Here is a 12,534-nt window from a genome sequence, read left to right as displayed (position 1 = left end):
ATTCCAAAGTGTTTCCACTCGTCTCCAAGTCGTATCTTTGGTAATAAATTTGATTTCCAACGTGTTCCAAGTGTCCCAAGTCGTATCATTGGGTTTTATATTTCGATTCCAAGACGTTCCAAGCCGTTCTTAGGGCTTTTTGGCAGTGTTCCAAGTCATCCCAAACGTAACAGCTCGTTTTCTGTTTTTTTTAATCTATTTCAAGGCGTTTCAAATCCGTTATTTGAGTGGTTGGGTAGTGTTCCAGTTTCTCCCAAGCGTTCCATTCTGTTTTTTCGCTAATTTTCAACCCTTGCCAAACCAGCTCACTATTTTTTAACCACCATTCTCTGGGGTTATGAGCACGAGCCCGTCAAAAGACGAGAAAGAAGCTGAGAACACTGCGGCCACGAGCAAATCCTCAATTGCTGCTCCAGGTCAGCGCCAGAGGAGTACCAGCCCTACTACTCCTCCGTCCCGAGTATTTCAGACCCTCTCTAGTCCATTAACTCTCACGTCCGCACCATCGAGCACGACCTTTCAGCAAGCCACGTCAGAGCCGCGACGAGCAAGCCAAAAAGAGGTCAAATCATTGGTACCACTTCCACAGATTTTGGTAACCGCCCCAAGAGTCACTCGGTCCGAAACAAAAAGGGTTTTAGCTGCTTCCACCATGGCTTTGAAGAAGTTTGTTTCCATTTGCGATAAACTAATTCAGTTTGAAGTCGACACCCACGTCACTTCACTGTCCGAGGTCAGCGTGTTTACGCTCCAAGTCCGTCGTGATCGAGTTCAAGCGTTGTGGGAGAAGGTCGACCAGGAGTATGAGAAATGCGAGGCACTCCCAGATAGTAAAGACGATAACACTGAAGATTTAGCCATCCAAGCTAGATATGACAAATGCTATCAAGTTTACGAGCGATGCACGGCTCGATTAAACGAGCTTATCCATGAAGCGTCTGCTCCTACTCCTCCGAACCGTCATGGGCCTACTTCTGCACCAGCAGAACGAGGTTGTCGATTGCCACCCATTGACACAGAGGTCTTTACGGGAGATTACTTAAAATGGCCCACGTTCCGTGACATGTTTACAGCCATCTATATAAGCGATTCGCGAATTTCCCCCGTTGAAAAGCTGTACCATCTCCTAGCGAAAACGAGGGGTGAAGCCAACCTCATTGTAGCAAAATTGCCGCTTACAAATGATGGTTTTGAAACGGCATGGAATGCACTCAAACAGCGTTTCGAAAATAAGCGACTTATCGTGAACAGCCAATTCCGAGCACTTCTTGACCTGCCTCAAATTTCCCAAGAGTCCAGAAAAGCATTACAGGATCATCAGAATGCTCTGCAGGCATCCATTCGCGCTTTTGAGCACTGTGGCCTGCCAGTAACCACTTGGGGAGGCATGTTCGTATTTTTCTGTTCCATTAAATTGCCAAAGAACACCCTTTCATTATGGGAACAATCTCTGGGAGACAAGACTTCTATTCCAGAGTGGCAAATGATGGACGATTTCCTCACTGAGCGGTTTCGTACGCTCGAAGCAGTGGAAAATACAACTGCAATGGCTATTTCGGTTCCCACACCGAAACCTCCACGAAATCCGCTTCCAGCCACCCGAAAGGCTAATACATTTGAAGCCAAGGTGACCACCAAACCAAAATCCTGTGATCTCTGTATGAAGGAGAATCACCCGGTGCGTCGATGTCCCCGCTTCCTTCAGATGACGGTGCCAGAGAGGGTGGCTTACATAAAGAAAAAGTCCCTTTGTCTGAACTGTTCGCAAGAGGACATCAAGTAAAAGATTGTCCGAGTCAGCACAATTGCTTCACGTGCAAGGGGCGTCACAATACGCTCTTGCACAAGGACGCCCGACCAGAGAATAATCCAACGCCGGTCCCAGCTCAGCCCAGTTCGTACAATATTGTCCGGACTTACTTTACCTCTGAGGCAAGGTCCTCACGAGATAAGTTGCTAGGTACAGCCATCGTGGACTTTTGGCACAAAGGCACTACTTATGCTTCACGGGCGCTGTTAGACCCGGCTTCGGAAGCCAATTTCATATCCGAAAGAATGTTCCGACTCATGAAGTTACCATTCCAAACTGTCAGGTCCGAAGTGACAGGCATTAACGGAAAGGTCAATAGAACCTTGAAGGTCTGTCACATAAGCATTCGGTCATCGCATGGACCTCCAGTCCAGATAGAGATAGAAGCTTTTGTCTTGTCCCAAGTTGCTGATGATTTGCCGTCATGTACGATAGCCCAAGCCACACTGGAAGGAATGCCCAATATTCCTCTAGCCGACCCCTCCTTCAGATTAAAGGCAAAGATCGATCTACTTCTTGGCATTGATGTCATACCAGCGGTGACCCTTTCCGGCATCCAGACCGAAGTGTGCGGATCTTTAATGGATCAAGAGACGAGATCCGGTTGGATCATTTCAGGCCCGCTGCAAGGGATCCCCGTTAGTTCATGTGCCGCGTTCACCACGAGGGTCGCTGTTAGCAGAGGGGAGGCACTTGAAACTCTTCTCACAAAGTTTTGGGAGGTGGAGGATCTACCGGGCAAACCGGTAGAAGATTCTGATTCTGTTTGTGAGGTTAATTTCCAGAAGACCACAAGAAGAGATGTTTCGGGGAGATATACGGTCTCACTTCCGTTTCGAGATCCAACCAACATCAACCTTGGTCATTCCAGACCAGGGGCATTGGCTCAGTTCCTAAGAAACGAAGGCCGGCTCCTAAAAAATATTCCGGCGAAAACGGAGTATGACGCCGTCATCCAAGAATATTTGGACTTGGGCCACATGCGTCAGGTGCCATTTGACGGCAGTAATGACAATTTTTATTTGCCACATCATGCAGTTTTCAAGCCCGACAGTACCACAACCACGGGTAGTCTTTAACGCCTCTAGCAAGTCCACAAACGGAGTAAGTCTCAACGACATACTTTACCCTGGTCCGGTACTTCAGTCCGACCTCACTACTCAGATTCTCAAGTGGCGTTTTTTCCGGGTAGTTTTCAATGCCGACATCACAAAAATGTACCGCCAAATTATGGTCGATCCAATCCATACGCCATTTCAGAGGATCCTGTTCCGAAATAAAGAGGGGCAACTTGGTGATTACGAGCTGAATACCGTCACGTTTGGCATTAACTGTGCTCCGTTCTTAGCCATCCGAGTACTTCAGCAACTAGCAAGTGATGTACAATACAAATTTCCTTTGGCTAGCGATATTATCAAGTCCTATATGTATGTCGATGATGTCCTGGCAGGGGCTCATAATGAAGCAACGGCAATCGCAATGGTCAATGAACTTCAAGACGCTCTTGGTTCAGCTGGCTTTCCTTTGCGCAAGTGGACATCGAATGTGAAGAGCGTGCTCAGTTGCATTCCAAAGAGTCATTTACTGAATGCTGATTTCCTCGATATCGAAGAGGCTAGCACAGCGAAAACACTGGGAATCCGATGGAACGCGACTACAGATGAGTTTTATTTTGTCATCTCACCCCAAGATGTCAAGTCAGCTTATACTAAGCGAGAAGTCCTCGGGCAGATCGCCAAGTTATTCGATCCCGCTGGCTGGCTGGCTCCCTTTGTAATTCAAGCCAAGGTGTTTATGCAAGAGCTTTGGCTACAAGAGCTAGGGTGGGATGATCCATTGCCCAGTGAACTCCATCACAGCTGGCAGGATTTTACAAAGAGCTCCTTCCTTGACCAGATCCGAATTCCACGGAGGGTTCTCCATGATCCAAATTCCGACATTCAATTCCATTGTTTTTGCGATGCGTCACAGCGGGCTTATGGTGCCGCAATTTACGTGCGCGTTAGCAATGACCAAGGCATATCATGCTGCCTTCTTGAAGCGAAATCTAGAGTAGCCCCGGTTAAAACGGTTTCATTGCCCCGCCTTGAATTATGCGGAGCCACACTTTTATCTGAACTGGCAGCTGCAGTTCTTCCGCAACTTCCAGTCGATAATGCGGAGGCATTTTATTGGTCAGATTCCACCGTCGTACTATCGTAGTTAAATAAGCCACCCTGCACCTGGACAACGTTTGTCGCAAATCGGGTAGCAAAAATTGTGACAGCAACAAATGACGCCCCATGGAATCACGTTCGTTCAGAGGACAATCCAGCAGATCTCCCTAGCCGCGGCCTGAGTGCGCAGGAACTGGTACACAAGGAGTTGTGGTGGCACGGCCCACCATGGCTACGGGAACCATAAGAGTCCTGGCGGCGAGCGACACCACTCCCACTAGACACTACCTTGGAGAAGCGGGTAGTGAAGGTCCACGTCGCGATCACTAAGCCAGCCAACGAGATACTGTCTCGTTTTTCCAATCTGGCACGTGCCTTACGAGTGGTAGCATATGTGGTCCGTTTCGGCAGAAAGTGTCGTAAACTTCCAAACGATTACTCCGGGGAGGTGACCTCTAGCGAGATCAATCAAGTACTCCAGGCGTTGATCCGAGTCACTCAGCGTGATTACTTTCCGACGGAACATCGGTGTCTACAGCAGAAGAAATCTCTGGCCACGTCTAGCACCATTCTCAACTTGAATCCTTTCATTGACGCATCAGGTGTGATCCGAGCTTGTGGGCGCGTGCAACAAGCAGCGGCCCTTAGTTACGATGAGCGTAACCCCATTCTGTTGCCAGTCATAAGTCCATTGTCCCGGCTGTTGGTGCTTTTCACGCATCAGATCTCTCTCCATGGGGGCAGTCAACTGGTAGTCCGTCTCATCCGACAGAGATACTGGATTCCAAGACTGCGGAATCTAGTCAAATCGGTGGTCAATTCATGCAAGGTCTGTGTGATTTACAAAAGGAGGCTGCAATCACAGCTAATGGGCACCCTTCCGTCCGAGCGAACTACTTTCGCACGTCCTTTCACGACCACCGGGATAGATTTCGCAGGTCCTTTCGACCTCCAGAGTTTCACCGGCCTCGCTTGTCGCATATCAAAGGGATATGTGTGGGTCTTTGTTTGCTTTTCCACCAAAGCCATTTACCTTGAGGCAACTTCGGATTTAAGTACCGAAACATTTCTGGCAGCATTCGCTCGCTTTGTATCGAGGCAAGGGTGTCCCCAGCAAGTGCAGTCCGACAACGGTAAAAACTTCGTAGGTGCATCCAGAGTGCTTCAAAAAGATTTCTTAAGGTCTACCCAGCAGAAAATCTTATCCCGCCTCCCGGGGCACCACACATGGGAGGGTTGTGGGAGGCTGGAGCTAAGAGTTTTAAAACTCTGTTCTACAAGGCCACTTCCAACCAAAAGTATACCTTTGAAGAGTTCTCTACTCTGTTGGCTAAGGTAGAGGCTTGTTTGAACTCGCGGCCGATTTCTCCTATGTCTGAAGACCCCACCGACTCTTTAGCTTTGACCCCAGGCCATTTCCTAGTGGGTGGTCCATTGCTATCCGTGACGGAACCTGAAATTAAGGATCAGGTTCCGTCTATCATCAACCGGTGGCAGCGTCTGAAGGCTGTGAGTCAGCGTTTCTGCACCCGATGGAAAGACGAGTATCTGAAGGAGCTACATAAGCGCAATAAGTGGCGATTCCCTTCTACAAATCTTGAAGTGGGCGATCTGGTGGTACTCAAAGACGACAATCTTCCATTTAATGAATGGCGTCTCGGGCGAATCCACCAAGCATACCCTGGCAGTGACGGCAATGTCCGCGTCGTCGAACTGCGTACCGCTCGCGGTATTGTGAAGCGTCCAGTCGCAAAGCTGATCTTTCTTCCTCCAGAAGAAAGAATTCAAACTTATTATGTAAAGCTACAGTAGCGTCCAGCACTTGGTCCTTCCTCCCAATTAAGAAGGGCCGAGATGCCAGTAGTAATATGTGTATTGTATAGTCCTATATTAATCCGCTTTCTTCATTATTTGTCCCGGTAGCTTCCTGAACCAATCGATATCCCGTTTCCATGGCTCCGAGACCACGTTCAGTACAGGCATCGAAGGAGGAGCGCAGATGTTCGCGAGGAACTGAGTCCTTCCGTTGCCGAGTCTGTCGCGGAATCCATCCTCTGAAGCGATGCCGTCGCTTCCTGCGGCTGAACGTGGAGAAGAGGATGAGGGCCGTGCTTGCAAACAAGTACTGTGCCAACTGCTTGGCCCACCAACACTCCGGAGGAAGCTGCTTGAGCGGTGATAGCTGCCGAATATGCAAGGAGGACCACCACACGCTACTACATTTCCACGAGGAGCCACGTCGACGCACTCCATGCTCCGTCTTACGCCGAGCCACCCCCGAGTCCTCCAGACGAAGGGTCGCACCAACGCCAGCCTCCGATCCTAAGCTGACATTGGCCACACTGCTGCAGCACCGCAATCCACATCTCGTGCCCACGGCGATGGTACGTCTCGAGACGGGAGGGAAAACCTTCGACGTGAAGGCCCTCGTGGACCCTTGTTCGGCGGTATCGTCGATGGCGACGTCCCTGGCCACCGCCTTTAAATTGACAGCCGTCAATATTGGGGCGGAGAAAGCGGTGGCAGCAGTGATCCGGTCCCCGATCAGTGAAGGATGGCGATTGGAGGCGATCCTGAAGGTGGTCGATGGCTTGTGCTGCCGCACTCCAAGCTCTCCGCTGGACCCGCAAATCGCAAAAAAGTTCGAGGGCATCGTCTTGGCGGATGAGACTTTCTACCGACCGTCGTCGGTGTCGTTGGTCCTGAACGCGGACGTGATGACGGAGGTCATATTGGAAGGGAGTCTACCCGGGGTTGGCGGGCGGCTGATTGCGATGCGCACAGTCTTTGGCTGGACCCTGTCCGGAGCGTGACATTAGACTGCCTGGGTCTTGCACTCCTGCAAGGGGGGAGCATATTTATGCCCAAACGGGCAACACAAGGGTTAAGGGAGGCGGGAGCTTTCACCTCGCGCCGCTCTTCTGATGATGCCCATCGCTCTCCACACAAAAGAACTCCCCACACTTCTCTCCAGGCGGGGCTTGGTGCCCTGCTCTTAATTAAGCTAGGTTTAGTGTAAAAACTAGCATGTGAATAAACGGAACGTGCAGTGAAATTGCTGCATTACACAAATTGATTGAAGGAAGAATATCTTGACGGTAGCTGAGAGCAAATCTTTTCATTCCATTCCTTCTTTGCGGGGCATAGCACCAACCAAAAAAGCAGCTGGGACATCTTTAAACCCCACATCGGGATCTGTTGTAGGTAACACTTCGCGCAAAAATGGTAATGCACAATCGTTTAAATTCATCACAACACCTTCCATAACTCCAATCATAGGTGGTATATCCAATGAATGCAGGGTACGAGGTTAATCTTTGCCAAACTCTTCGCCTCTAGCAATCATGTACTGCAATGAGTCAGCTAGCTTGATACCGCCTACAAAAAAAAAAAAAAAAAAAACAGCGTATGAGTTATCTCCCTGTCTTCTTTGATAGTAAAGTTGGTATGTTTTTCTTTTGAATAAATTTAAAATAAAGTACGTCTTCTCTCTGATGGTGCCAAATTCTAAGTGTCGTTTTATGCAGCAAATTATCGAATGTCTTATAAATGATTTCTGCCTTTATATTGGTAAAGGAACTTGTGATTCTTTTGGGCTTGGAATATCATGAGATATAGTTCTTCATTTGGCATCAAATGTGCCCCAAGATCAAAATTTTAAACTCTTCTTTGATAACTGGTACACTTCCGTAAGTCTTATGATTGCTTTAAAAGAAAAAGGTATCCTCGCAGCCGGAACGATTCGCCCAAACCGCCTTAAGAATTGAGTGCTTAGACTGAAAAGGAACTTGCGAAAGAAGGTCGAGGATCCTATAATTCGAAAGTAGAAACCTCGCTAAAATTAATTACTTGCCGATGGTATGACAACAAAAGTGTCAAATTAATTTCAAATTATATTGGCGACCAACCTGTCACAGAATGCACCCGCTGGTGCCGGAAGGAGAGAAAAAATGTACAAGTGCCTCGTCCTGCTATTGTAGAATGCTACAATAAGCATATGGGCGGGGTTGATCTTTCAGATATGTTATTAGAACTTTATGAAATTAATCACCGCTCCAAAAAGTGGTATATGCGCATTGTATTTCGGTGTATAAATATGGCGGTGGTAAATAGTTGGCATCTGTATCATAGAGATTTGAACTGCACCAAAGATAACACCCGTCACATGCCTTTAATACAATTTCAACTGGATCTTCGATCTAGTATGCAAATTCAGTCTCGAAAAAGGGGTCGTCCATCACAACTTGTGCTCAATATTGACTCGCGCGATTCATCTCCAGCACCATCTTCCCCCGCTTTATCAATTTTATCCACTCCAACTTCTAAACATCATGACTTTATAGAAAAACCTAAGGACATAAGATATGACAAAATCGAACATTGGATTCAATGGGGTTCAAATGGCAGGTGCAGACTGTGCAAAACAGGATACCCACGTTCAAAGTCAAATCCTAAAAAGAATTGTTTTGTGTCATACCACACATTAGTTTAAGTAATAAATATATAATATTATAGCAGAAGACCAAAGAGTCTCAGAAAAAAATGTCTTGAGTTTAAACGTATTAAAATATTAAAAATTAAAAGACTGAAATAAATAAAATATTAATTCATCAATTACGTATACGTATTATTGTAAACATCTACTACTCAGGACCAATGTTGCCTATAGGCAACATTTCGGTGAGTACGAAGCAGGATACGTATGACTAAAATATGGATTTTGGTCAATATTTGTGGCCATGTAATCGTAATATGCAGTGAAATATTTTTTTAGTCTTCCCATTGTAATTCAGTCCTGAAAGGGTTAAATATAATGCGTCGGGAAAAATAGTGCTCTGTGGAAAAGCGAAAAGAGTATCGTAAAGTTGAAAAATTGGTTGGTTGTTCCAACTAAACTATTCGAAATGGGATCAATTTCAAACAGAAGCCTAAAACTCATCGACGAAAGCCAAAATTAAAGCAGAAGTCGGTCGCTTAATTCGAAAAGAAAAACTAATCTTTTTAAAGCTGCAACCGGTGAGAAAAAGGACTTCAACTTCTTGACTACCGTCCAAACAATTCGGAAATGCCTTCGAAAGAACAATTTAAGGTAAGTAAGGTTCCTTTTTTGTTTGGAAGTTTGTCAAATATCTACAGATATATAATGTATGCCCTGAGTCCACAAAACTTGGTTTTAACTCCAAATATAGCCTGAAGATTGTTAAACATGGCAAAATCAATGTGTAATAATGGTCGGTCCAATATAGTAAGTCAAGTCGAATATGGATTAGCATGTTTATATAAATATCTTGGAGACAGTGTAACGGGACAAGAAGAATACTGGACATACGTTATCAAGACCCGTTTGACTCAATCCCAGCGCTTATTACCGCTAAAGGTAATACAACCAAGTATCGAGATTATAATTCAATTATATTTTTAATAGCTAATCATTATTTAAGAAGTGGTGCTATTTTTAGTTTTGGGTATTTTTTTAATATTTCAAGAATTTTCTTGATAAACTTTGAAAACGTTGGATAATTTCCGTCGTGTCACTTCGGACATTCTAATTTAATTTTCCAATGTAATTTTGTAAAATATGACGATATTCCCACGGAAAAAACGGAAGAGATATTTTTGAAGTAAACTAAATTTTTAAGGTTCATTATTGAATGGTACTTGGAAAATATTTTTGTTTCATATTCAAAACATTCATATTGTTATCTTTAAAAAAATAGATTATATTAGATATTTTTTGAACATATTACCTTAGCAAGTGGTGCTATTTTCAAGTTCGCAGCTATGTTACATACATACGTACAGTAAAATTTATAGTCTCTGACAGCCTAAGAGCATAAAATTCATTCAAAATCCGTTTCCGCAGGGGCACGAAAATACTAAAACGTTGGCTGCCCGTCAACGCTAGCTTTCACTGTATATATACGCCTATATGTGTCTACATATTTAAATTAATAAATTTGAAACTTTTATGCTTTTTAGATTAGTGATTCGACGCCCTTAGTAAGCGACCAGCTACCATTAACGTGCCTTAAAGCCGAATATAATGGCGACGAAGTATTCACAGCTGAAATTCAAGATCTGGCGAAAAGGTATAAATAAATGAGAAGATGGTAATTGTTTTTTTCGAGCGTTCGCCTACTCGTATCTTGAGTATTTGACTTGCAACAGTCATGCTTATCAGGAGTTTCTCAGACTCGCTGAAGGGTCTAAAGATAAGTTAATTGAGCTTGGGTTTCCCAGTTTCACACTTGAAGATTTTCATGAGACTGTAAGTAAAAATGTTGATAACTTGTCAAATGCTCAAGAAATCTAATACATTGTATTTACTTGTGGTTTACTTGCGTCTTATTACGTCAGGACAGCTACAAGAGGATGCAAATTTTTATCAAAATTTTATTGAAGGTAGTTTTACAATTGAAGAGTTCCGACATCAGGAAGTTGAGCCAATGTACAAAGAATCGGATCATATTCATATTATTGCTCTTTGCACGGCATTGAGTGCCGGAGTGCGTGTGGAATATTTGGATAGAGGAGAAGGTGGCACAGTAAGGACACACGATTTTCCCGAAGGAACTGATCCAAAAGTTTTTTTAATTTATAAGCCAGGCCACTATGATATATTATACCCCATATAATGTTTATTATACGTGAAGCTTGATATACATACAAAAAACAAAAACTGTGAGCCGAAAATCTACTCCCATTATTTTTTTCATTTTGTTTTATATGTAAATGTGTATTATGTATGCTTTATAAAAATACAGCAATAATAATATTATAAATTTGAAGCGCTTGTATCCAACACAGACAAAGCTTCGTTTCTTCTTGCAGTTCCTAGGCAGTCAACTTCAATTTTGATTTGGCAAAATCGGTAAGCGGTAATCCTTCCATGATCTTACATTTCTTTTTGTTGATTTCTAGTGGAAAGAAAAGAATTAAATTTTTAGCCGAGTTGTAACTGCCATCGGAAAATACGCCTATAGACACAAGTTGCCCGGGTGCAGTCCCATTCCACCAGTCATGCATATGATCACAAGCAGCTTTTGCAGCCGACATGGCCGATGACATTTTCCGAGCTGCAACTACAGATGCACCTCGTTTTTCAACATTTTCAACAAATAAACCGCGTAGGTAATTCTCATCGCTGATTGCTCTAGAAACAGATTTTTGTGTCCCTTCTATGAAGAATTTACCATGATCAGCATCTGGGTACTGAGTGGATGAATGATTACCCCATATTATAATGTTGCTCACATTCGAGACAGATTGATCAAGTCGCGTCATGGCGGAGAAGTTTTCCCTTGGTATAGATGGGACATAGTTGGCACAGACAAATGCATTTGTGTTAGCTGGATTTCCAACGACGAGAACTTTGACATCTATTTTTGCTACTTTATCCAATGCCTGTTCCTGCACTTTAAATATCTTGACGTTATCTGAGAGCAAATCTTTTCATTCCATTCCTTCTTTGCGGGGCATAGCACGAACCAAAAAAAGCAGCTGAGACATCTTTAAACCCCACATCGGGATCTGTTGTAGGTAACACTTCGCGCAAAAATGGTAATGCACAATCGTTTAATTCCATCACAACACCTTCCAAAACTCCAATCATAGGTGGTATCATATACATCAACGCTTTCGTGGAAGACGGACGTGTTTTTTTTAAGCTCCCGCGTTTTAACTGATTTTATAATTTTTTTTATTTTGTTTTATCGGCATCGCGATCGAAAATTATAATTATAATATTAATCTAACTTGCACCATATCACTCGTTTGCGTTTTTGTGTTAATAGTTTTTAACAACCTTAATTCTGTTAAAACCTTTGTTCATTTTTTTTTTCTTTTCTTTCTCTCTTTCCCACCTTTTTTTTTTCTTTCTTGTAAATCACAAGCAACGCTCATTTGTTGTTGTCTTGCAATTTCTGTGAGTTCTTGTTGCAGTGTTTTTGTTTTTGTGATTTCTAGCTCCCGCGCTCGCGCTCTTTAACTTACATATTTCGTTTTCGTTTCACTCGTCGCCGTTACTTGCGCTTTTAGTGCAGTCTGTTGTGTGTCTGTAATTTAGACTCTATGGTGCTCTCTTTATCTTTTAACCCTTGTGCACCCTCAATATTTCGCTTTCTTATTATTTCTGGACCTCAGAGTGAGTTATATATTTTAATACCAATACATATCTCATTTTTATTTGTTTGGCTATTGATTCATCTTATTAACTCATAATGCCTGTCTGTTCGATTAAAAATTGTTTCCAGCCCGCCCCACCCCCTGAATAGTTTTATTTACTGTTGGTTGTGTAAAACTACAGTACATGTTAAGTGCGCCGGCTTTACATGCAGGGTAAAGGATTCCCCAATCGGAATGGCCAACATATTTACTACACTTAGATTCTATTAAATTTATACTTGAACTACTTTCTGACAGAGGCTCATTGATTGTCCTTGGGGACTTTAACATGCCCACTATGACTTGGTCAACAGTTAATGGAAGCAAAACGTTGCTGCCCTCTGGGTGTCACGATTTTATTGATGGTCTGCTTGAGCTTTCGTTGGCCCAGCTGAATTCGATTTC

At 43.9% G+C, this 12,534-nt stretch overlaps 1 protein-coding gene and 2 pseudogenes across 1 annotated transcript; 2 read left to right on the top strand and 1 right to left on the bottom strand.

The window, feature by feature from the left end:
* Positions 1-337: 337 nt before the first annotated feature.
* Positions 338-5,778, top strand: LOC137575012 (uncharacterized). Its single transcript, XM_068287422.1, has 5 exons — positions 338-1,723; positions 1,822-2,815; positions 2,883-3,633; positions 4,378-4,962; positions 5,115-5,778. Exons 1-5 carry the CDS (start codon positions 338-340, stop codon positions 5,776-5,778), a joined length of 4,380 nt encoding a protein of 1,459 aa, XP_068143523.1.
* A 2,844-nt stretch (positions 5,779-8,622) lies between these two features.
* LOC137575011 (ubiquitin thioesterase otubain-like) lies at positions 8,623-10,616 on the top strand (annotated as a pseudogene).
* A 125-nt stretch (positions 10,617-10,741) lies between these two features.
* On the bottom strand, positions 10,742-11,583 carry LOC137574945 (malate dehydrogenase, cytoplasmic pseudogene; annotated as a pseudogene).
* Positions 11,584-12,534: the final 951 nt, after the last annotated feature.

This window comes from Drosophila tropicalis, unplaced genomic scaffold (genome assembly GCF_018151085.1).
Source record: "Drosophila tropicalis isolate 14030-0801.00 unplaced genomic scaffold, ASM1815108v1 contig_527, whole genome shotgun sequence".
Classification (NCBI taxonomy): Eukaryota; Metazoa; Arthropoda; class Insecta; order Diptera; family Drosophilidae; genus Drosophila; species Drosophila tropicalis.
This window is presented reverse-complemented; position numbering and strand designations above follow the sequence as displayed.

What these genes read in the sequence shown, in the direction of transcription:
- LOC137575012 (XM_068287422.1), top strand. Translation starts at nt 338, where the DNA reads ATGAGCACGAGCCCGTCAAAAGACGAGAAAGAAGCTGAGAACACTGCG. An exon ending in AGATGACGGTGCCAGAGAGG is followed by an intron (nt 1,724 to 1,821) that starts GTGGCTTACATA and finishes TTCACGTGCAAG; the next exon opens with GGGCGTCACAATACGCTCTT. An exon ending in CGCATATCAAAGGGATATGT is followed by an intron (nt 4,963 to 5,114) that starts GTGGGTCTTTGT and finishes AAAACTTCGTAG; the next exon opens with GTGCATCCAGAGTGCTTCAA.